The sequence below is a fragment of the Heptranchias perlo genome, chromosome 1 (genome assembly GCF_035084215.1).
Source record: "Heptranchias perlo isolate sHepPer1 chromosome 1, sHepPer1.hap1, whole genome shotgun sequence".
NCBI lineage: Eukaryota > Metazoa > Chordata > Chondrichthyes > Hexanchiformes > Hexanchidae > Heptranchias > Heptranchias perlo.
In genome coordinates, this window is record NC_090325.1 from 182,471,674 (window position 1) to 182,494,041 (window position 22,368).

Consider the following 22,368-nt stretch of genomic DNA (forward strand, 5'->3'; position numbering starts at 1 on the left):
TTTATTCGTCCAACAGGCAATCAAAAATAATGCTGGATTTCGTGTGTGGATCCTCTTCTTCCTGGTGATGTGCTCGTTCTCTCTGCTTTTCTTGGACTGGTATGACAGCTAGCAGATGGAGATAGCCAAGGATCTTTATTGTGTCGCATTCAATATGACCTGACAGGACTTTATTGAAGTTAATAATATACAACTTGTACACAGGAGACTGGCTTACACAACATCTAAAATCAGCACTTGCAATACATTGCAGCACAACTTTGCAATATTATTTAATAAAGCATGTTTATATATCTGTGTGCTCTGTTTAGTAACAACCTTAATCTGTTTTTTAAAAAAAAAACATTTTCTTTTATACTAGAAGGCTGGAATGTATGTTTATTTTTTCTGAGGCAGCTGCTTCAGATATAATTTTTGTGATCTTATGTCCAATAATGTTGATTTTATAATTCTAAAATCTTGAAATGAGCCAGTGAATGGAAACAGCCAGAGCCTCTCACTTTGCAATTTTCAAAATGGTATTTCTAGTTGCAGGAATACAGTGACTTTAGTGTAGTGAATATTGCTGTCAGCATGAAATAAATGCAAACTCTTGGTTTATTAATTAAGCAAAGTATATTTATCATTTGAAATTGTTAATGAAACTAATGATCTAAGATTGCAAAAATCCCTCCCTGACCATTTTGTTCCAAAATAGGATACAGATTTTCATCCTGAGCAGAAGAGGGTTGAAAGCTGCCTGGTAAATGCAGGCCACATACAGACTGTGACGGTGCATGGTTTGATCTCTAGACTCAGCCAGTGCGGAGGTTGCATTGCGAAATAATTGCCCTCCGCATTCCTCAGCTAAGGAGGGGAGAAATAAGTCAGGGTTCCTGCTCCTGATTGCTAGCCAGTGACCTCTGCTGGGTAGTACATGAGTCAGAACCTGGTGACAACCAAACCATCTTTGTCATGGTGCCCTTTATGGTCAAATAGCCGACTCACACAAAGAATGGCTATTGGGTAGATATCCTAGCAAGACTAGTGGAGGTAATTTTCAATCTTCGTCACTTGGGCAGAAAACTGGCAGAGGGATCAGATCGCCCGCGCCCGTTACAGAACCCATTTGATTTTCATTCCAGTTGATTTGAATGGTAATGAAAATCGGGCGGGTTCTGCAACGGGTGAGCAATCCACTCCGCCAGTTCACTGCCCAGGCAGTGAAAGTGAAAATTGCCCCCAATATCTGCGGGAGAAAACAAGCAGAAAAAAAAGCAGTTACATTTAAAAACGATTTAGAAACAATTAAATGCTGCAATGGGGTGTATTGGGTCTTTCTGGATAGATCAGTTAAGATGGGCTGAATGGCCTTCCTCATCCATAATTATCCTATGATTGATATATTCAGATCTAAACATATTTTAATTACACTGCCAACGACTGTTCTATATAACTGCATTGTTGCCTGCTGTGATTCTATACTCTGAGGAGAAGTTTTACATTGAGGCAAAATCTTTTTTTTAAAAAAACACACACAGTGAGGATGTCATTATTACTTGACTTTATTTGTTTTATATAGTGAATTGGTTATACCCTCATTGCTTCATTTTACATCCAATACAAGTATAATTTTTGCTCAGATGTATAAAACACATGGAGTTCTGTACAAACAGGACTTAAATAACACTGTAAACACTATGACAAGTATGGCACACGTTTTACAAAGCATGATGTTTTGGCACTCGGTTTAATTTGTTGTGTGTCTGCATTTTTTCCCCCCCCTGTCTTGTCTTTCCCTCAACATCCAAAGTGATTCTGTAGAAATCAGTCTCAAGTGGTCCACATCTGGCATTTTGGCTTGATATTGGCACCTCTTCATTCTAAGGGCAAATTTGACCAATTGGCTTCTGCATAATGACTTAGATACCAAATAGAGTAATTAAATAGCTAATTGTAGTAACAAAGTGAGGTGCTTATTTCCCTCCTGAATTTGAGGGGAGAGGTGATGAAGAGATGTCAAACCAAGGAAATATTACTTAAATCCAGGCTATATTTCAGGATCACATGATGTAAAATTTACAGGTGTAATTTAAACCATGTTAACAATAAAACATTATGCACAAGTACTGCTGAAAAATAAACTTGTCATTTTTTTTAATGCCCAGAGATGACATTGTTTCATAATCAGTAAAAGACTTCATTTTTTTTTGAACGTATAGTTTGAACTAATTCTCATACTTTAAAAACATGGCATTACATTTCTAATTTTTCTACAAATTTGACTTCTGAAGAACAGGTTCCTATTATTAATGACTGCAGAAATGCTTATTTAAGATCTAACCCTATTGGATCTTGTCCTGGGGGAGGGGAGTTCCAAGTGCCATTCAGATTCTGAGCAATCAAGACAAGTGCACATTTCAGGAAGTAGCTGTTTAGGACGACTCCGAGAAACAATCTAAACCATCTCTTTTTTTTTAAATATAAAATCACAGATTATTTTCTTCAAAATATGTGATTGACACAGAATACCGCAAGAAATGAGGCAAAGTGATTTTGACTTTCCAAAGCCACATTGTTGTTGCAGAAGAGCAAACACAAAGGTTCAGAATGTGGCCTTTACAAATCCTGGTGGACTAACTGGGAGTTCTGCTTGGCTGGGCGTTGATGAGCTGTTACAACAGTACACCATCTTTTACTTTAGCTGTGCTTACAACTAAGGTGGTGAAACTGACCTGTTGTACGTTTAAGACCAGACTGTGTAACTTTGTGACCCAACTGCTGAATTTGCTAGTCCATAAACCGACTGCAACTATCCACTTCCTGGATTCAGTTTCAACTAAATGTAAAGATTGTATCAACATTGCTGCGTCAGACAGAATGGAGTATTTTATTCTAATGGTTTCTTTTATAAAAAATCTTTTACTGCTTTCATGTTCTAAGAAAAACAAATCGCACTATAGTATCACACAACCAGAGTAATATATTTCACTATATCTGCTGATTTGAAAGTACAAGAGAAACTTGCTATTCTAACATACCATATGATCAAAGTATCCCTTACCCATGATGGGATTTTTTTGGAGATGACTTTGCCCTTTTATTTTAAACCAGCATAATATAAGGGTGTTTAATTGCATTTTCAAAAGATCTAGCCAGCGAATTGGTATGTGGAGCAGGTTTTTGTAAAGACTGTCTGTCTTTGTCTACTTATTTACTTTCACATCCACAACCTGAGATTAATAAAAGTACAGCAATCCTAGCTGAATGTACTAATAAAATGAGACAAGCATGCCATCTTGCGAAGAATTTCATTAACACTTACAAATAACATGAACAGAATGAAGAGGAGTGGAAGAAAAGCTGAGCTGGATCAAATTAACAAGTTCTCTTCCATACCTTACTAATGTCAGTGCCTTGTACATTAAGCAGCTAATGTTGGTTCCTGTGCTGGTTTCTGCAAGGAACCGTGGGTTGGACCCGGAAGCTTACTCGGCTGTTTTGCCAGCGCCTTCACTTTCCTTCTCCAACACTTTCTCTTCAGAGAGTGCAGCCAGCCAGGGTGATACCGAGCGTGAAATGGTCTGTTTAGCCAAGTTGTAATGGTTAATGACAGTGTAAAATCTTCCCCGAGAAGCAGAATCCTGCTCGGAGTAGTAGGTCTCTAGCCCAGCTGGAATGCAGCGGTTATGCTGAAGAGAAGAAAGCAACAAACCAGGAATAAATAATGAACTGGCTGGTATTAGTGGAAATAACCTGCAACGTGAAAAATGTGTAAATTCATTTCTTTTTCATGTACATTATAATAAGTTACTTTAGCAGAATAAAACTTGTATTCAATGTTGCGTAATCTCAATTTCCTAAAGCAATATGAATTTACAGAATTTAGGTTCATTGAGAGGACGATGCAGATTATTATACACATTTTCATAGTAGTGAATAAGTCTTGATTAATTTACAATGGTCATTTGGTGGAGAGGTGACAATCCACACTGTGATCCACTACAAATTACAGTAGTGCTAATATGCAGCTTTATGATTCAGTATTATTTGCAATTTGTACCATCTTATGTACAGCAGACAGAAAAGTTGAGGAAGTAGCTTAATGAACAGCTAGCTGCTTATACTGGTGTAATGTTCTAAAATATCATATATATGATAACTTGCTGATTCTGACGCCCTCTTGGAATTTCAAATATCTTGGCCTTAGTCGCTCCTCCGTCTTAAATCCAACTTGCCCAGACTTACCTCAGTTTTTGGCTTAACTACTGAAGCAAATCTGACTTCAACAGGTCAGTGGCCACTAAATGGGTAGGTGAGCATCCCTCTGAATCCATTCTGTATGCCAAGAAATCTGTCTGTTGACAGCCAATTTCTTCCTGCCCACCACAGGCTTTCAACCCCGCACAGCAGGTTTTTCTCCCCCCTTCCCTGACTTGCCTTCACTGCGCCAGGTCCAGCTGAAAACAACTGATAATACATTTTAAAACCTCTTGAGCACTGGGTAAGTGTGTGCATACACAGTGGTCATGTTAACTTTTTTTAAAAGTTTGTTCTTATATGAACCAGTCACAGAATGGCTCAAATCATTGGGTAAAGCAACAGTGATGCTTGGCTGTGAGGAGTGATATCCATCTGATTTGAAATCATAAGAGCTTCTACATTGCATGTTTTTAATGTAAATTTGCAGCAAGGCCCAATACTGTAACAATTTAAATTGGTCTCTGTTGACTTCTTTCTGGAAGGGAATGCAACCGCCTTGATAGTCCAATGTACAAATTGTTTGGTGGTAGAAATTTTCTCTTGGCTGTAAATACTTTTGATTGCCCTGTTATCTGTTGTACTACAGCCCACCAAGTTTTGGATCATTTGTAGAAGATATGTTACGTTCTGGTTTCCCAACAGATGCACAAGAATCAAGCATTTGTAATGGTTATCAAGTATTTTCCAGACTGTTTCTGAGAGCGGAATTGATCAAAGTGGACTGGGAAAATAGATTAAAGGGTAAGACGGTACATGAGCAGTGGTGTTCATTTAAGGAGTTATTTTACAGCTTTCAAAAAAAAAATATTCCACTGAGGAAAAAAGGGTGTAAAAGAAATGACAGCCATCCGTGGCTAAGTGAAGAAATTAAGGATAGTATCCGACTAAAAACAAGGACATTTAAGGTAGCCAAACTTAATGGGAGGATAGAAGATTGGGAAGTCTTCAAAAGACAGGAAAAAGTAACTAAAGGATTGATTAAGAAAGGGAAGATAGATTATGAAAATAAATTAGCAAAAAATATAAAAACAGATAGCAAGAGATTCTATAGTTATATAAAAAGAAAAAGGGTGGCTAAGGCAAACATAGGTCCCTTAGAGGATGAGACCGGGAAATTAATGGTGGGAAACATGGAGATGGCAAAAATGCTGAACAAATATTTTGTTTTAGTCTTTACGGTAGAGAACACTAAGAATATCCCAACACTGGACAAACAGGGGGCTCTAGGGGGGGGGGAAGAGCTAAATACGATTAAAATCACTAAGGAATTGGTACTCAGTAAATTAATGGGACTCAAGGCGGATAAATCCCCTAGACCTGATGGCTTACATCCTAGGGTCTTGAGGGAAGTGGCAGTAGGGATTGTGGATGCTTTGGTAATAATTTTCCAAAATTCTCTGGACTCGGCACAGGTCCCGGCAGATTGGAAAACTGCTAATGTAACACCCTTATTTAAAAAGGGTAGTAGGCAGAAGGCTGGAAATTATAGACCAGTTAGCCTAACATCTGTGGTGGGTAAAATTTTGGAGCCTATTATTAAGGAGACAGTAGCGGAACATTTGGATAAACATAATTTAATAGGACAAAGTCAGCATGGCTTTACGAAGGGGAAGTCATGTCTGACAAATTTGCTTGAGTTCTTTGAGGACATAACGTACAGGGTGGATAAAGGGGAACCAGTGGACGTAGTGTATTTAGACTTCCAGAAGGCATTCGACAAGGTGCCACATAAAAGATTATTGCTCAAGATAAAGAATCACTGGATTGGGGGTAATATTCCGGCATAGGTGGAGGATTGGTTATCTAACAGGAAGCAGAGAGTTGGGATAAATGGTTCATTCTCGGACTGGCAACCAGTAGCCAGTGGTGTTCCGCAGGGGTTGGTGCTGGGTCCCCAACTCTTTACAATCTATATTAACGATTTGGAGGAGGGGACCGAGTGTAACATATCAAAGTTTGCAGATGATACAAAGATGGGAGGGAAAGTGGAGAGTGAGGAGGACATAAAAAACCTACAAGGGGATATAGACAGGCTGGGTGAGTGGGCGGAGATTTGGCAGATGCAATACAATATTGGAAAATGTGAGGTTATGCCCTTTGGCAGGAAAAATCAGAGAGCAAGTTATTATCTTAATGGCAAGAAACTGGAAAGTACTGCAGTACAAAGGGATCTGGGGGTCCTAGTGCAAGAAAATCAAAAAGTTAGTATGCAGGTGCAGCAGGTGATCAAGAAGGCCAACGGAATGTTGGTGTTTATTGCTAGGGGGATAGAATATAAAAACAGGGAGGTATTGCTGCAGTTATATAAGGTATTGGTGAGACCGCACCTGGAATACTGCATACAGTTTTGGTCTCCATACTTAAGAAAAGACATACTTGCTCTCGAGGCAGTACAAAGAAAGTTCACTCGGTTAATCCCGGGGATGAGGGGGCGGACATATGAGGAGAGGTTGAGTAAATTGGGACTCTACTCATTGGAGTTCAGAAGAATGAGAGGCGATCTTATTGAAACATATAAGATTGTGAAGGGGCTTGATCGGGTGGATGTGGTGAGGATGTTCCCAAGGATGGGTGAAACTAGAATTAAGGGGCATAATCTTAGAATAAGGAGCTGCTCTTTCAAAACTGAGATGAGGAGAAACTTCTTCACTCAGAGGGTGGTAGGTCTGTGGAATTTTCTGCCCCAGGAAGCTACATCATTGAATAAATTTAAGACAGAAATAGACAGTTTCCTAGAAGTAAAGGGAATTGGGGGTTACGGGGAGCGGGCAGGAAATTGGACATGAATTTAGATTTGAGGTTAGGATCAGATCAGCCATGATCTTATTGAATGGCGGAGCAGGCTCGAAGGGCCGATTGGCCAACACCTGCTCCTATTTCTTATGTTTCAACAGAAAGCATTAACTTTGTTAATGGTTGCCCTACCCGGGAGTGTCCTGTTTACATAGATTTACAGCACAGAAACAGGGCATTCGGCCCAACTGGTCTATGCCAGTGTTTATGCTCCACATGAGCCTCCTCCCACCCTACTTCATCTATCTGCACATTCTTCTATTCCTTTCTCCCTCGTGCTTATCTAGCTTCCCCTTAAATGCATCTCAACTACTCCTTGTAGCAAGTTCCACATTCTTACTACTCTTTGGATAAAGAAGTTTCTCCTGAATTCCCTTTATTGGTGACTATCGTTTATTTATTCTTGCAATCTTCTTGTCTAGTCCGACAGATTTGCTTTGTCCTGGAGTGAGAGTCTACTTGAATCAGGTATCTTAAGATGCAGCTCCGTGTCTTTGATCAGCTCTCTTTCCAGAGGACTCCCAGGGAAGAATAAATACAATAGCAGTTGGCTATTGGTTTAGTTCACTAAGTGCAACTAAGTGTACAAATCACTGCGTCAAGGCAGATCTCAATGAAGAGGCAAGTTCTTTTGTAAAAAGCTCATCAAAGCACTGTTGTGATTTCGGTATCAAACAGTAGTTTTAAAATATCAGAGCAGATTAAGAACTGTTGTTTTAATCTACTAAACATGAATCATTTCTTTTAGCTTAAGCTACATGGTCTGTCAGTGCGTGTTTCTCCATCTATTGGAGAGATCAGGAGGGCTGCATGTGCTATTATTGATTTACCCCCCAATGGCTCCCCCAAGGGTTCATTGTTTGGTATTCACTTCATGCATAAGGTCAACGTTCATTTCTTAAGAAACATAAGCTTGCCTATGGAGGCTGACTTTAGTAGTGAGCGTGTGAAAAGAGCACTGGAAGAATATCAGAGTTGTACCTTTCCTTTCACTCAACACCTTGCGTTTATATAGTGCCTTAAGCACTAGTAAAACCTCCCAGCGCTTCACCGGAGCGTAATCAGACAAAATTTGACACCGAGCCACATTAAGGAGATATTAGGATGGGTGACCAAAAGGTTGGTTTTAAGCGGCATGTTAAAGGGTGAGAGAAAGGTAGCAAGGTTTAAGAAGGGAATATCAGAGCTTAGGACCTAGGCAGCTGAACGTACGGCTGTCAATGGTGGGGTGAAGGAAATAGTGGATGCACAAGAGGCCAGAATTAGAGGCGTGGAGAGACTGCTGAGGGTTGTAGGGCTGGAGAAGGTTATAGAGACAGGGAGGGGCAAGGCCATGGAGGGAAATGAACACCTCATTCTGAAAATGGACATTTATTGGGAAATATAACCTGTATATACAGTCGGATCCCTGTTGAAACCAGCAACAATACTGTAATTGGCTACCACGCTCACGCACTGTTATTTTGAATTCAATTTATTTTTTGCCTACACCTCCTTTTCCTACTTACATTTAGTTTTAAAAGCTATTCATTTACAAATAAGTGATCTAATGACAATAGTGATCTGCAGGGTGTAGGTATGGCAGGGTTTTGACTCTGCACTTAGTTTAGCCCTGTATTCAAACCCACCCTGGTATGCCTTGTTCATTACTGCCCAGTTAAATTGAGATGCCCCAATGGACTAGTGGGTAAATGCACCACCTGATATGGTATTAAGTTAAACAAATCATGTTCAACCCCACTTTTAATCCTGAGTTAGCTGAGCTAGCAGTAAAGGCCTAACACTTGACAAGTGTGCCCTTGGGCTAGGCAGGAAAAAAAATCTGCCAGGGTTCCTGTTCATGAACACTAGTAACTCTTGCTCTTTTTAAGAAAGGAGAGAGGGAAACCAGGGAATTATAGACCAGTTAGCCTAACATCTGTTGCAGGGAAAATGCTGAAGTCTATAATCAAGGATAGGGTGACTGAACACCTCGAGAATTTTCAGTTAATCAGAGTGAGCCAGCATGGATTTGTGAAAGGTAGGTCGTGCCTGACAAACCTGATTGAATTTTTTGAAGAAGTGACTAAAGTAGTGGACAGGGGAATGTTATTTATATGGACTTCCAGAAGGCATTTGATAAGGTCCCACATAAGAGACTGTTAGCTAAGATAGAAGCCCATGGAATCGAGGGAAAAGTACGGACTTGGTTAGGAAGTTGGCTGAGCGAAAGGCGACAGGGAGTAGGGATAATGGGTAGGTACTCACATTGGCAGGATGTGACTAGTGGAGTCACGCAGGGATCTGTCTTGGGGCCTCAATTATTCACAATATTTATTAACGACTTAGATGAAGGCATAGAAAGTCTCATATCTAAGTTTGCCGATGACACAAAAATTGGTGGCATTGTAAGCAGTGTAGATGAAAACATAAAATTACAAAGCGATATTGATAGATTAGGTGAATGCAAAACTGTGGCAAATGGATTTCAGCGTAGGCAAATGTGAGGTCATCCACTCTGGATCAAAAAAGGATAGAACAGGGTACTTTCTAAATGGTAAAAAGTTAAAAACAGTGGATGTCCAAAGGGACTTAGAGGTTCAGGTACATAGATCATTGAAGTGTCATGAACAGGTGCAGAAAATAATCAATAAGGCTAATGGAATGCTGGCCTTTATATAGAGTCATAGAAGTTTACAACATGGAAACAGGCCCTTCGGCCCAACATGTCCATGTCGCCCAGTTTATACCACTAAGCTAGTCCCAATTGCATGCACTTGGCCCATATCCCTCTATACCCATCTTACCCATGTAACTGTCCAAATGCTTTTTAAAAGACAAAATTGTACCCGCCTCTACTACTGCCTCTGGCAGCTTGTTCCAGACACTCACCACCCTTTGAGTGAAAAAATTGCCCCTCTGGACCCTTTTGTATCTCTCCCCTCTCACCTTAAATCTACGTGCCCTCGTTATAGACTCCCCTACCTTTGGGAAAAGATTTTGACTATCTACCTTATCTATGCCCCTCATTATTTTATAGACTTCTATAAGATCACCCCTTAACCTCCTACTCTCCAGGGAAAAAAGTCCCAGTCTATCTAACCTCCCCATATAAGTCAAACCATCAAGTCCCGGTAGCATCCTAGTAAATCTTTTCTGCACTCTTTCTAGTTTAATAATATCCTTTCTATAATAGGGTGACCAGATCGAGAGGACTAGTGTACAAGGGGGCAGAAGTTATGCTGCAGCTATACAAAACCCTGGTTAGACCGCACCTGGAGTACTGTGAGCAGTTCTGGGCACCGCACCTTCGGAAGGACATATTGGCCTTGGAGGGAGTGCAGCGTAGGTTTACTAGAATGATACCTGGACTTCAAGGGTTAAGTTACGAGGAGAGATTACACAAATTGGGGTTGTATTCTCTAGAGTTTCGAAGGTTAAGGGGTGATCTGATCGAAGTTTATAAGATATTAAGGGGAACAGATAGGGTGGATAGAGAGAAACTATTTCCGCTGGTTGGGGATTCTTGGAGTAGGGGGCACAGTCTAAAAATTACAGCCAGACCTTTCAGGAGTGAGAATAGAAAACAGTTCTACTTACAAAGGGTGGTAGAAGTTTGGAACTCTCTTCCGCAAACGGCAATTGATACTAGCTCAATTTAAATCTGAGATAGATAGCTTTTTGGCAACCAAGGGTATTAAGGGATATGGGCCAAAGGCAGGTATGTAGAGTTAGATCACAGATCAGCCATGATCTTATCAAATGGTGGAGCAAGCACGAGGGGCTGAATGGCCTACTCCTGTTCCTATGTTCCTAAGTGTGTGTGTACGTACGTGCTTGTGTGTGGACAGCAGGTGACAAAAAGATTTTACTTGGCTGTGATGCTCTCTGCCAAGATTCACTGTCTGAACTCCCATGGTTACTTGGACAAGATTCTATAGAGTGACTGGTACCCACTGGAAACGTTATCCAGTACTTCAACTTGTCGAAAATGTAGCCACCCATAATCTGTGCCCCACAGGGTTTCACCTGCCCATAACCCCCATCCTTGCTGAACTACATTGGCTCCCTGTCCCCCGTCATGTTAAATTTTCAATCCTCATCTTCAACTCCTTCCATGGTCTGTCCTGCCCTATATCTGCAACCTCCTCCAGTCTTATATCCCCTCCCGCCCCCTTCAGTCTTTCACCTCCAGTCTTTTGTGCACCCCACCCTCCCATCTCCTCAACATTGATGCCAGAGCCTTCGGTTACCTCGGATCTACTCTCTGGAACTTCTTCCCTAAACCCCTCCATCTCTCTACTCCTCTCTCGCTCTCTCTCAAATTCCATCTTTTGGTCCAAGCTTTCAGTCACCCTCCCAATAGCCACCCAAGTAGAAAAATTACAGGAAAAAAACATATATTGTTGGAAACACTGAGCAAGTTTGGCAGCATCCGTAAAGAGGGGAAAATAGTAATTTTTCAGTCAATATTTTCGTATCTTTACAGATGCTGGTTGACTAGCTGAGTATTTCCAGCATTTTCTGTTTCTTCCCCCCCCCCCCAGATTTCCAGCATCTGCAGTATTTTGTTTTTTGTAGAAAAAGGCAGTAACAGTCACAAAATATCTAGTAGTGTTGATGCCACTGTGATCAACAATCACAGTGAAACTGCATCACCAATGTCAAGGTCTTCGAGAGGGTGCAGAGGAGATTTATTAGAATGGCACCAGGAATGAGGGACTTCAGTTACGTGGCAAGACTAGAGAATTTGGGGTTGTTCTCCTTGGAGCAGAGAAGGTTAAGGGGGGATTTAATCAAGGTGTTCAAAATCATGAAGGTTTTGATAGAGTAAATAAGGAGAAACTGTTTCCAATGGCAGAAGGGTTGGTAACCAGAGGACACAGATTTAAGATAATTGGCAAAAGAACCAGAGGCGAGATGAGGAGATTTTCTTTTACGCAGCGAGTTGTTATGATCTGAAATGCACTTGAAAGGTGGTGGAAGCAGATTCAATAATAACTTTCAAAAGGGAATGGACAAATACTTAAAGGGGAAAAACCCGCACGGCTACGGGGAAAGGGCATGGCAGTGGGACTAAATGGATAGCTCTTTCAAAGAGCCGGCTCAGGCACAGTGGGCCGAATGGCCTGCTTCTGAGTTGTATCATTCTGATTCTATGTATATTTGAAACCTGCAGGTTTTATTTTTCCAATAAGAAAACTTTTAAATATATGCACCAATTTTAAATTGCTACGCTCTAGCAAAGGGGTTCATCTAAGATTGAAGCTCGTCCTGTCCTTATCTCCGGTCTGCAAACATTTTGAAGTAAGTGTACACTTGTCTACCTTTGTGGATGAAAATCAGTTTCACTCCCAGCTCCTCTGAAATTGCTCCAGGGAGTGGAACCAGGCTGTGGACACGCATTTCCACAATGGCTTTGGGAGATCAGGAAGTCCCATTACGCAAAATTCCATTCCCTGGCGCAGCATCAGATAGAAGGTATGGTTGGAGGAAGAGGAGAAGCATGATGCCATAAATTGGGAGGGGAGGAGGCTCCTGGTGTTATCTTGGGGGGGGGGGGGGGGGGTAAAAGGGAGAGGAGGAGAGTGCCAGTATAATCTGAGGGGAGGGAGGAGAGAGGGTAAGAGTGCCTCCATGAACTGGGGGAGGGGGAGGAGTGTTTCTTTGTCACTGACAACTGTAAAAACAATCTTAAAGCAATTTAATCAGATTTGGCAACAAAGTACCAATACATACTCACAATAGCCATTTCCATGCAAAAAAGGGAAAATCCTACAATATTTGACAACATCTTTCGCTGTACAAGTGGTTGATTGTTGGGTAAACCTAGAATTACACAGAATTTACATTACAAACAGGCCATTCGGCCCAAATGGTCTATGTCGCTGTTTATGCTCCACACAAGCCTCCTCCCTTCATCTAACCCCATCTTCACCCCATCCTTTCTTCCTCATGTACTTATCTAACTTCCCCTTAAAGGCATCTATGCTACTAGCCTCAACTATTCCATGTGGTAGCAAGTTCCACATTCTAACCAACCACTCTCTGGGTAAAGAAGTTTCTCCTGAATTGTTTATCATTTATTAATGACTCATATTTATGGCCCCAACTTTTGGACTCCCCGCAAGCGGAAACATTTTCTCTACATCTACCCTTCATCATTTTAAAGACCTCTATTAGGTCCCTCCTCAGCCTTCTCTTTTCTATAGAAAACAGCCCCAGACTGTTCAGTCTTTCCTGATAGTTATAACCTCTCAGCTATGACAAGTTGATGCCCCACTGCACTTTCAATGTAGCTACATGCCTTAGGCCTATAATTCAGGGCTTTTTGAAAAAGAAAGAACTAGCATTTATATACCCCTTTTAAGACCTCAGGATATCCCAAAGCGGTTTACAGCCAATGAAATACTTTTGAATTGTAGTCACTGTTATAGGAAATGCGGTAGTCAATTTGCACACAGCAAGGTCCCACAAACAGCAATGTGATAATGATTACATAATTTGTTTTAGTGACGTTGGTTGAGAACTTCCCTGTTCTTCGATTAATGGCATGGAATCTTCTACGTCCACCTGAGGGGGCAGACGGGGTCTCAGTTTAAAGTCTCCTCCAAAAGACACCACCTCCAACAGTGCAGCACTCCCTCAGCATTGCACTGAGGTATCAGCCTAGATGATGTGCTCAAGTCTCTGGAGTGTGGCTTGAACCCACAACCTTCTGACTCAGAGGTGAGTGTGCTACCAACTGAGCAACAGCTGTTCTCAGTTTTGAGACCATGTCAACTTTTTTGAAGTCATTGGTCAGTTTTTGCTAGTTTTCCAGGTTGCCATGCGAGTATTTCTGAAGCTAGAGCTTTGGTTATTTGTGAGCCCAGACTTTGATACAAACAAATGTGTTTTATTCAAACAGCATAATGTCTCAATACTACAAATTTGTGCCTCGGCATAGATTTTTTAAAAAGGGATAATGATTTGTAGTGCAACAGAGACATTTGAAATAAGTTCATATTTCTAAAATGAGAGAAATTGTCCCAAAAACCTGCTGGAGTCTGCTTCAGCAGCAACAATCCCTCTGGCTGGCTGCTGTTCTTTTCTCTTGCTAATATATATGCCATTATCATGCAATTGAATGGATTACAGCTGAGTCTTGCAGCAATTTGAGGCATCTTTCTAGCACCAACTGAATTTTAAAAATCATAGCCCATTTTACAAAAGCAAACTTGCTGATTGTTAAAATAGAGTGCTGAGTCATGAAATGTGGCAATCCTGATGAGGTGGATGTGACAGCAACTCAATTGCTCGATGCACTTTTAATGGCACATCACTGTAATGAAAATGTGAACGTTTTTCATTAAGTGTACTGAGGCAGTAAAAATGCATTTTGGTTAAGAATAATAGTTGTGAATAAGACTCACTGGTATGAATAATAAAATATGAGTGTAGCGATACTGTACATCATCCCAGGCGGACACCGTAGGCCCCTGGAATATTGAAATTCTCCCTTTCCCCCAGTTAATTAACCAAGTGAAAGCATGATTACACCCCAAGATTTTAAGTAGATTTTTATTCTTTGTGTCATGCTTCTAAAAGCCAGATGGTTCAACCCTTCCTACACCTCAGGACTGAGAACACATTTTAACACCTCAAGTACAAGATGGCCACTCTGCAATGTGTCCTGGGGAGTAGCTTACAGCCATCAGCATCAATGATATCTATTTCCATACAGACATCAAGAAAGGCTACAAAAGTGCTAATGTTTCAAAAGGCAAAAAGTACCACTTGTACAAAGAACTGTCTTTTGGTCTATTCCCACATAGTGAAATGTATCTAAGTGTCTTGTTGTCTCAAGGGGTCTTACATCTCTCATAATGCCAACTGGATGAATCTGTTGGAAACAACCAAAGAGGCAGCCCTGTAGATAGCAAGAAGATCTGGTCTTCTAATAACCTTGGAAATCAGTACATTCACTCTTTGAGATTGATGGTGATCTTCATCTTTGTAGTTCCATTGTTTCAAAAGATTCTTACATCTACTACACCCGCACACTTTGGTTTCCGAAGCACTTTCGCTTACATTAACCAGTAAGAATGTTGACTGTCCACTACAGACATCAGTGATGGAGTAAGAATACTCTAGGAGCTTCTTCCTCTGTCTCGGGTCAGTCTAGGATAAGCTGGTCCATGACACGTCTACTTGCAGCTCCTGCCAGCATGACCACCATTCCCAGTTAGTTTTATAGACAGAGCAATAAGATGGATGGGTTCGGGGGGACGGGGGACAAACAACAAACATACTTTGAGACCTGGAGGTAAATTTTAACCCGGAGCCAGGAAGAGGGCTGGGGGGAGGTGGGAATTCCTGATGGGAAACCCGGAAGTCCTTACGATTTTGACGTGGAGGGAGGGGCTGTGGGGTGGTCGCTGCAGGTAAGCTTGTTGGGCCTGGGGAAGCACTCCTGTTCCTCTGGGCCCACAAGCAGTAAGATAGAGGCACTTACCTGCTGTCAGCCTTGTCGCCTCCTCTCACGTGGCGTGAAGTAGAAGGCCCGGGAATCCCGGCCCCCAGGAGTTAAAAATAAAACAGACAGCAAAATAGAGGCCCACAGCCTACTTTAAAGCATTCACTGACCGACATGCCTTCTAAGTGCGGGTCACTCAGCCGGCCCTCGACCCGCCTCCACTAAAACCGGAAGCGGGTGGGTTGGAGGAGAGTTGGGGTGGGGTTTTACAATTTTTACAATCCCACCCGCCCCCAACCCACCCGTTCGTGGGGTTAAAATTTAGGCCCTGGTGGCTGCCAGGAGGTTTAAGCCAGGTCATGCTAGACCATCCGTGTCCAGAACACAGCCACCAGAACAGATTAACTAATCATTTATCTTAGCTCTATGTAGAGCGAAAATTGGCTGCTGTGTTTGGCTACAAAACAGTGATTACACTTCAAAAATAATTAATAGAAAGTGAAGAATTTTGGGATGTCCTGAGGACATGAAAGACACTTGTTTTTCAAGTTCTTTCCCAGCCATTTTAAAAGCAGGCACTATAGCAGCAGTACAAAAAGCCATTGCACAATAATGTTTTCTTGCCTTATCTGGAGTACAATTATGTGCAATTAAGTACAGGAATCTCCCTAAATATGGTGACACTGAAAATTAATCAGTCAGTACAAACCATTGAATAAATGGAGCTCTTTAGAGCAACAGCATCACACACTCACAAACCAAAGAGAAAACAAAGCCCTCAGGACTAAACAAATAAAGTACAAACCAAGATCCTAAGATGGGCAAAATACAAAAATCTTTACAAGTATCTAGCCAATAAATAATTAAAAATGACTAAGATGTCAGGTTTTGCTTCCTGGCCTGTGCTGAACTGGCTGACCTTGACTAGGATAACAACAAGCACACTAGAAAATGCCTCGGTGCTCCTGGGTTAAGGAAGGGGAAATCAGCCAGGTTCCCACTCCTGATCACTGTCCTCCAATAGAAATGTGCGTTTATGGATATTGGGGGAAGGGCAGGATCAGGCTGAGTTTTCATGCCCCCTCCGTCCCTACCCACAGTTGCAAACCTGCTGCCATTTCAGTCACGACTCACACGTAAATGATGGCCATTTGGGCAAAGTACTGGGAGATAACAGGCACTCTTGGGACCAGACCCCAACAAGTAGTTAATACTTTCATGAGAGGAGGAGAGAGAATTAATGAGAAAATAACAAGCATTACTATTACCTGGCATGGATGTTTAACAACAACAACTTTAACGTAGTAAAACATCCAAATGCGCTTCACAGGAGCGTTATCAGACAAAATTTGATTCTGAGCCACATAAGGAGATATTAGGACGGTAACCAAAAGCTCGGTCAAAGAGATAGATTTTAAGGAACGTCTTAAAAGGTGAGGTAGAGACGCGGAGAGGCTTAGGGAGGGAATTCCAGGGCTTGGGGTCTAGCCAGTTGAAGACACGGCTGCCAATGGTGGGGCGGAGGAAATTGGGGATGCATAAGAGACTAGAATTCATGGAATTCTGAGTCCTCGGAGGGTTGTAGGGCTGGAGGAGGTTACAAAGATAGGGTGGGCAAAGCCACGGAGGGATCTGAAGGCTGAGAATTTTAAAATCGAGGTCAGTGAGCACAGGGGTGATGGGTGAACAGGACTTGGTGAAGGGGTTAAATGCAACTAATGTCCAAATTCATACTAAATCTGCTAATGTATTGTCAATGGGTTTTACAGAAGGATTGTACGTTGCCTCATTACTAGACCTGTCAAAGGACAATTCTCACCTTGAAGATAAATCCGTCTGGGCAGCTGTGTTCATACTTATAAGCTTTGTACACCACCAGGAACACTATGCAGGTAAGAAATGCCAGTGCAAAGAGAATGAGAACTGTGACCTGCAAAAGAAGAATAGTTACAGTATTATTTTTAAGGGAATTACACGCTGTTGCAATTGGTTCCTAATTTTACCTCATACACAGAGAAATTATGCTTTTGTAATTTACAACACAGCAGCACTGTTTCCCCTTCCTTACAGACTATTATTGAAAAAAGAAAATGTTTATAATCGGCCTATCAGTTCAGTATGGACACATGAACATTGCGGAGAAAAATATTAAGAAAATTAGAGCTGGTCATTCTCTTCATGTCATCCCCGTCCAGATTGTGAACCAATTTTGGTAAAGGGGCCTAAAACAGGTGTTTGGCCCCCGATTTGCATAGGCAATGAGCCTGACACCAGTGTCAGGTGGGCGCCCTAAACAACATGGTGCGCAGTGCACTTTTGGTCCGGACTGAGCATGTCATATTAAACCCTTCAGCACCCGATTTTCATTTGAATGACAATGCTCTGAAAACAAGTGTATTTTAAGCACGAGTAACCAACATTAAACCTCTGACAGACCAAAACTTAATTACAACACTTATTGACTTCCATGCAATGACTACAATATATATTATAACTGAAATGAGAAGGACATTTGAAGGCAGTGTAGAGAACATCAAGTGACTACAAGTAATACAAATGTGCAATTTTTGCAACTGCAAAGCATCACCTTTCCATGCTTCAAACAAACTAGGGTAATTGACTGTGAAATGTATTCATATGGTTGAAGTCTGTGAAAGTATGACCTGCACCTGCATACTGAACAAAGAAGATTAGATCCAACATCTGGGTACCAACTCTTTATTCATGTGACTCTCAAGGTTTCACATAGTCGTTTATAACAGGCATTGTTAACAATTAGACAAATTCAATAAATATTAATAGATCTTGCAAAACAAGAAATCAAACTGTGACAATAAACATTACTGCGCGAAAGAAGTGCACAATCCAAAAATGAAAACAAAGACACAACAGTGCTCTTCTAGAGTTACAAATGAACGAAATGATCATTCTAGTATTTTATATTGCAGCTAGACAAGAACTGATTAAAATAGCTTTTCAATTCTTCATTTCATTATAATCATTCCATCATATCAACCTGATTCATAATAAAAACCAAAAATGAAGAGCCAGAGGAAGGGGGGGGGGAAGGAAGGGGAGGGGAGAAAAGAACAAAGGGGAAGATTCCCCCCACACACTTTCCCTGGCTCTGTACTTGCTTAAAACCTGTTTAATCTTCAACTTCTTCCAGTTCTGACGAAAGGTCAACGATTTGAAATGTTAACTCTTTCTTTCTACACAGATGCTGCCTGACTGGCTGAGTATTTCCAGCATTTTCTATTTTTATTTCAGGTTTCTAGCATCTGCAGTATTTTGCTTTTGTTTTGACCTAATTCATAACAAGTTTCAGAGAATTAACACCAATTTTTTTTTAATTGGTGAACTTAACAATTAACAGTAACGAGCTTAAATAAGAACCAATCGAAGTGGTTCAAAGCTGTGCTATATTTTAGCTAGGAATTGCACGTGTAGGGCTAGAAATTAGTCAACGTGAACAGTGCAGGCCTTAAACAAGAGGCCCGAGGATCGATGGAAATTGGTCCTCATCGACCAAAACTGGTCGTGTCTCCACGGGCAGCTCACCTGAGGGGAGGCTTCAATTTGAGGCCGCATGCCTCAGTTAAGTCCCGGGGGCGGGGGGGGCGGGGTTGGAGCAGGCTACGATGGGGAGGAGGCGATTGCGAGGCCTGAGTCGTCGGGGGAGCCCTCCTGGCCCAACAAAAAGGGTTTTATTTAAAAATTGAAACTTATCTTAGGTTGGTGGCCACAGGTGCCGCTGAAGAATCCCCGCTCATCGCTGATTAATTTCATCAAGGGTTCCTTCAGCAAGCATTAGGCCTGTAATTAGCATATTCAAGGGTCCCAACACCTGTTTTAGGCGGCAGCCCAGGACACCTAAAAAATGGGCCTCATGAATTTGGCAGTGGGACCAACACCTGCACAGATGGGACGCAGGTCATCCCACTGCTAAATTGGTATGCTTTGGGCCCACTTTACACCCGAAAAATGGGCACAACGCATTCCAATTTCTACCCAGTGGTGTGTTCCAATTCAGTTGCTGTAAAGCACACCCAATTACATGCATGTATTCTCTGATGTTCAGCTCGGTCCAACATGAACGACCTACAAATGGAAACTACCATTCCTCCCATTCCCAAATGGAAGAGTCTTGGATGATAGCGTAATGAGCAATGTGGTGAACTTACGTGCAGCAAGGATCTCCTTTTTTCCACCAAGCCTTCCAATTTTCCTTTCCTTTATCATTCTCCTATCTCCTGAAGCCAAATGCTTATGCTGTGGTATGGCTGTATGGGTACCAGCCAGACTAACCAATCTTGACCAACTGACCACTCTTGATGCATGAGCTTGGATGTTAAATGTCATCACACGACTCAACAAGAGAAAGGCGGGCTGGCATCACAGCCAAGCCCAATGCTGGCTTCATCCTACTTTCATATGTGCATTTTTCAGCCGAGGTCATTGGATAGCAATCTGGAGTGAGACACCAAGTTGATTTTTCACCTCCCCCAGCAGACTGAGGTCACTTATAAATGCAAATTGTTGCTTCGGAATTCAAAATTCTGAGGGGTTTAGATATGGTAAATGGGGGGTGGGTGGGAAACTATTTTCCACTGGTTGGTGAGTTAGTAACTAGAGGGCATCAAATTAAGGGCATTACCGGAAAAACAAAGGGAGAGATAGAGCAAAATTTTTTAAACAGAGGGTAGTTTGCTTGGCCATTCCATGTCCTAGCAGAGGGATAGCAGAACCCGCGGGGAGCGGGCAGGAAAGTGGACATGAATTTAGATTTGAGGTTAGGATCAGATCAGCCATGATCTTATTAAATGGCGGAGCAGGCTCGAAGGGCCGATTGGCCTACTCCTGCTCCTATTTCTTATGTTTCTTATGTTTCTTATGTAATAGCTTTTTAAAAGGGATGGGGACAAATATTTGACAAAAAGGCATAATAAAGGCTACGGGACAAAGAGCAGTGCAATGGGATTAGGCAGAGAGCTCTTTCAGAGAGCTGGCAAGAGGCACGACTGGCCAAATGGCCTCCTTCTGTGCTGTAAAGTTCTCTGATTCTATGACTTGTAGTGACCGTACTGCCCATCATCTGATATATACTAACTCAGCACAGGCAGGGGCTCAAAGCAGTTATGGTATTCCTACTAAGACAATATTTTACAATTTCATGACAATGTAGCTTACATTTGGACTTACAGTTTTAGCCATGTGAAGCAGCAAACCTTGGAGCAATGTCAGATTGAGCTACAAAGGGATGATTCAAATGGACAACTGACATTTCAGTTTGATAGCACAGCAAGAATTTAAGCTGTCTAAACTGAACTGCCTGTCCATATAACTGCTGTTCTGCCACTAGACGTCTCTGGTACATTGAAGTAAATATATGTTATCAGATGGAGAGCAGTGGTCACAGGGGGAGTGCCAATCACATGACATCATAAACCATGACAGTATAGTTCCAGGGGTTCATTCCTTTGTCAATTTTCCAGTAATACTTACATTATGGATGAGCTTAATTTCCTCTCTGCATTATTTTTACTGCACTCATTTACATTAAATCACTATCTGCACTAACCACTGCATTAAATAAATGGGTTAATAACTGAGTTAAAATAGGAATTTAAGATATACACATTAACCTGTGTGATAAAAATAGTGCACAGAAGAAAGGATACTAGGAGAGTTTTTGTTTTTTTAAGATGGAGAATACAATTATACGATTGCCTGCCTCGCCCCACAAGTGGAAACATCTTGGAGGATAATTTAATAACCAATGTGGTACAACTAAATGGAGCAAAGAGTTTTCTTCCCCATTCTTTTACCCTTCTTTCCCTGCTAGAAGGTGAATGCTTATGCTTCGGTTCGGCTCCACAGGTGTAGATCAGTCTTCGGCATCTTGGCCAGGTGCCATTCCTCATGCGTGAGTCTAGGATGGATCTTCCGAGTTATTTTTGCCCACTGCTGGGCAGTTGCAGGAAATTGGGCTTGGGGGCAGTTGCAGGAAATTGGGCTTGGAGGCATTTGCCGAATTCCCCACTCGCAGGAGGTCGCGTCTAAATGGATGGCAGTAACACCATTCTAGTATTGCCACTGACGGGATGTGAGGGGGCAATACTCACCCAACACGCTACAATGCGCATGTGCGGCCCAACACGCTCTGGGCCCAAGTGCGCTAGTCCCTGCCGCTAGTCACAGCGCACAGAAATACCAGCATTAAGTGAAGCCAGTGAAATATGGGCAGGTAAATGTAAATGGCATGTTGAAGGTATTCTGATGTGTAATGTCCATTTTGCATTCATTCCACTGCATTTCCACTAATGCTGAGAACACCTGTTCAAAACAGATGTCTTGCTTTGCTAAATGGCCAGATCAAAGCAGGAGTCATTTTAAAGAATGACAGCTCCGGGCAAAAGTGCTGTAAACCTTAATTTTGGAAGCTTTTTCGTGGTTTTGAACCTCAGCACTGTTGTTCGGCTTTGATGTCTTGTGCTGTGACACTTGGTAGCTTTTTCCCCCTCGAACCACTTATCACAGTTTACAAAATTTGCGAATACCCTGTGCTATTTGGAGGAAGAGGAGGAGGGTTCAGAAGACAACCCATTGCCTGCTACAAGAGACATCAAAGCAATCTTATCTTACTTTGTCATCTAGCCATTAGGAATGTGTGGACATGTACAGGTTAACACACAAATCTCAAGTTTAACTTCAAATAGAAGAGAGTTGATAAAAGTATTTAATAACGAGCATAGCTCTTGTGCTTGAAGTGGTGAGAGATCAGTAAATCAAGAGCAATGGAATCTTGCCTGATTATTAGACACTAGGGGGGTAATTTTAACCCCCAAGAACGGGTGGGTTGGAGGTTAAAGTTGCTACTTTTTGGAGCGGGACCA

General features: G+C 41.7%; 2 protein-coding genes across 3 annotated transcripts in view; one reads left to right on the plus strand and one right to left on the minus strand.

Annotated features, from left to right (window-relative positions):
- stx18 (syntaxin 18) overlaps positions 1-2,108 on the plus strand; it is a 134,444-nt gene extending 132,336 nt beyond the window's left edge. For both annotated transcript variants that reach the window (XM_067994348.1, XM_067994347.1), the window contains one exon: positions 17-2,108. In XM_067994348.1, coding sequence (XP_067850449.1) covers positions 17-112 — 96 coding nt within the window. In that variant the 3' untranslated portion in view covers positions 113-2,108. The remainder of the gene's footprint in view (positions 1-16) is intronic.
- The window catches only part of LOC137328590 (neuronal vesicle trafficking-associated protein 1-like), a 56,956-nt gene continuing 36,121 nt past the window's right edge, over positions 1,534-22,368 (minus strand). Inside the window, exons 4-5 of the mRNA XM_067994349.1 lie at positions 17,292-17,402; positions 1,534-3,671 (exon numbers count right to left, since the gene is read on the minus strand). Of these exons, the coding sequence (XP_067850450.1) occupies positions 3,468-3,671; positions 17,292-17,402 (315 nt within the window). The 3' untranslated portion in view covers positions 1,534-3,467. The remainder of the gene's footprint in view (positions 3,672-17,291; positions 17,403-22,368) is intronic.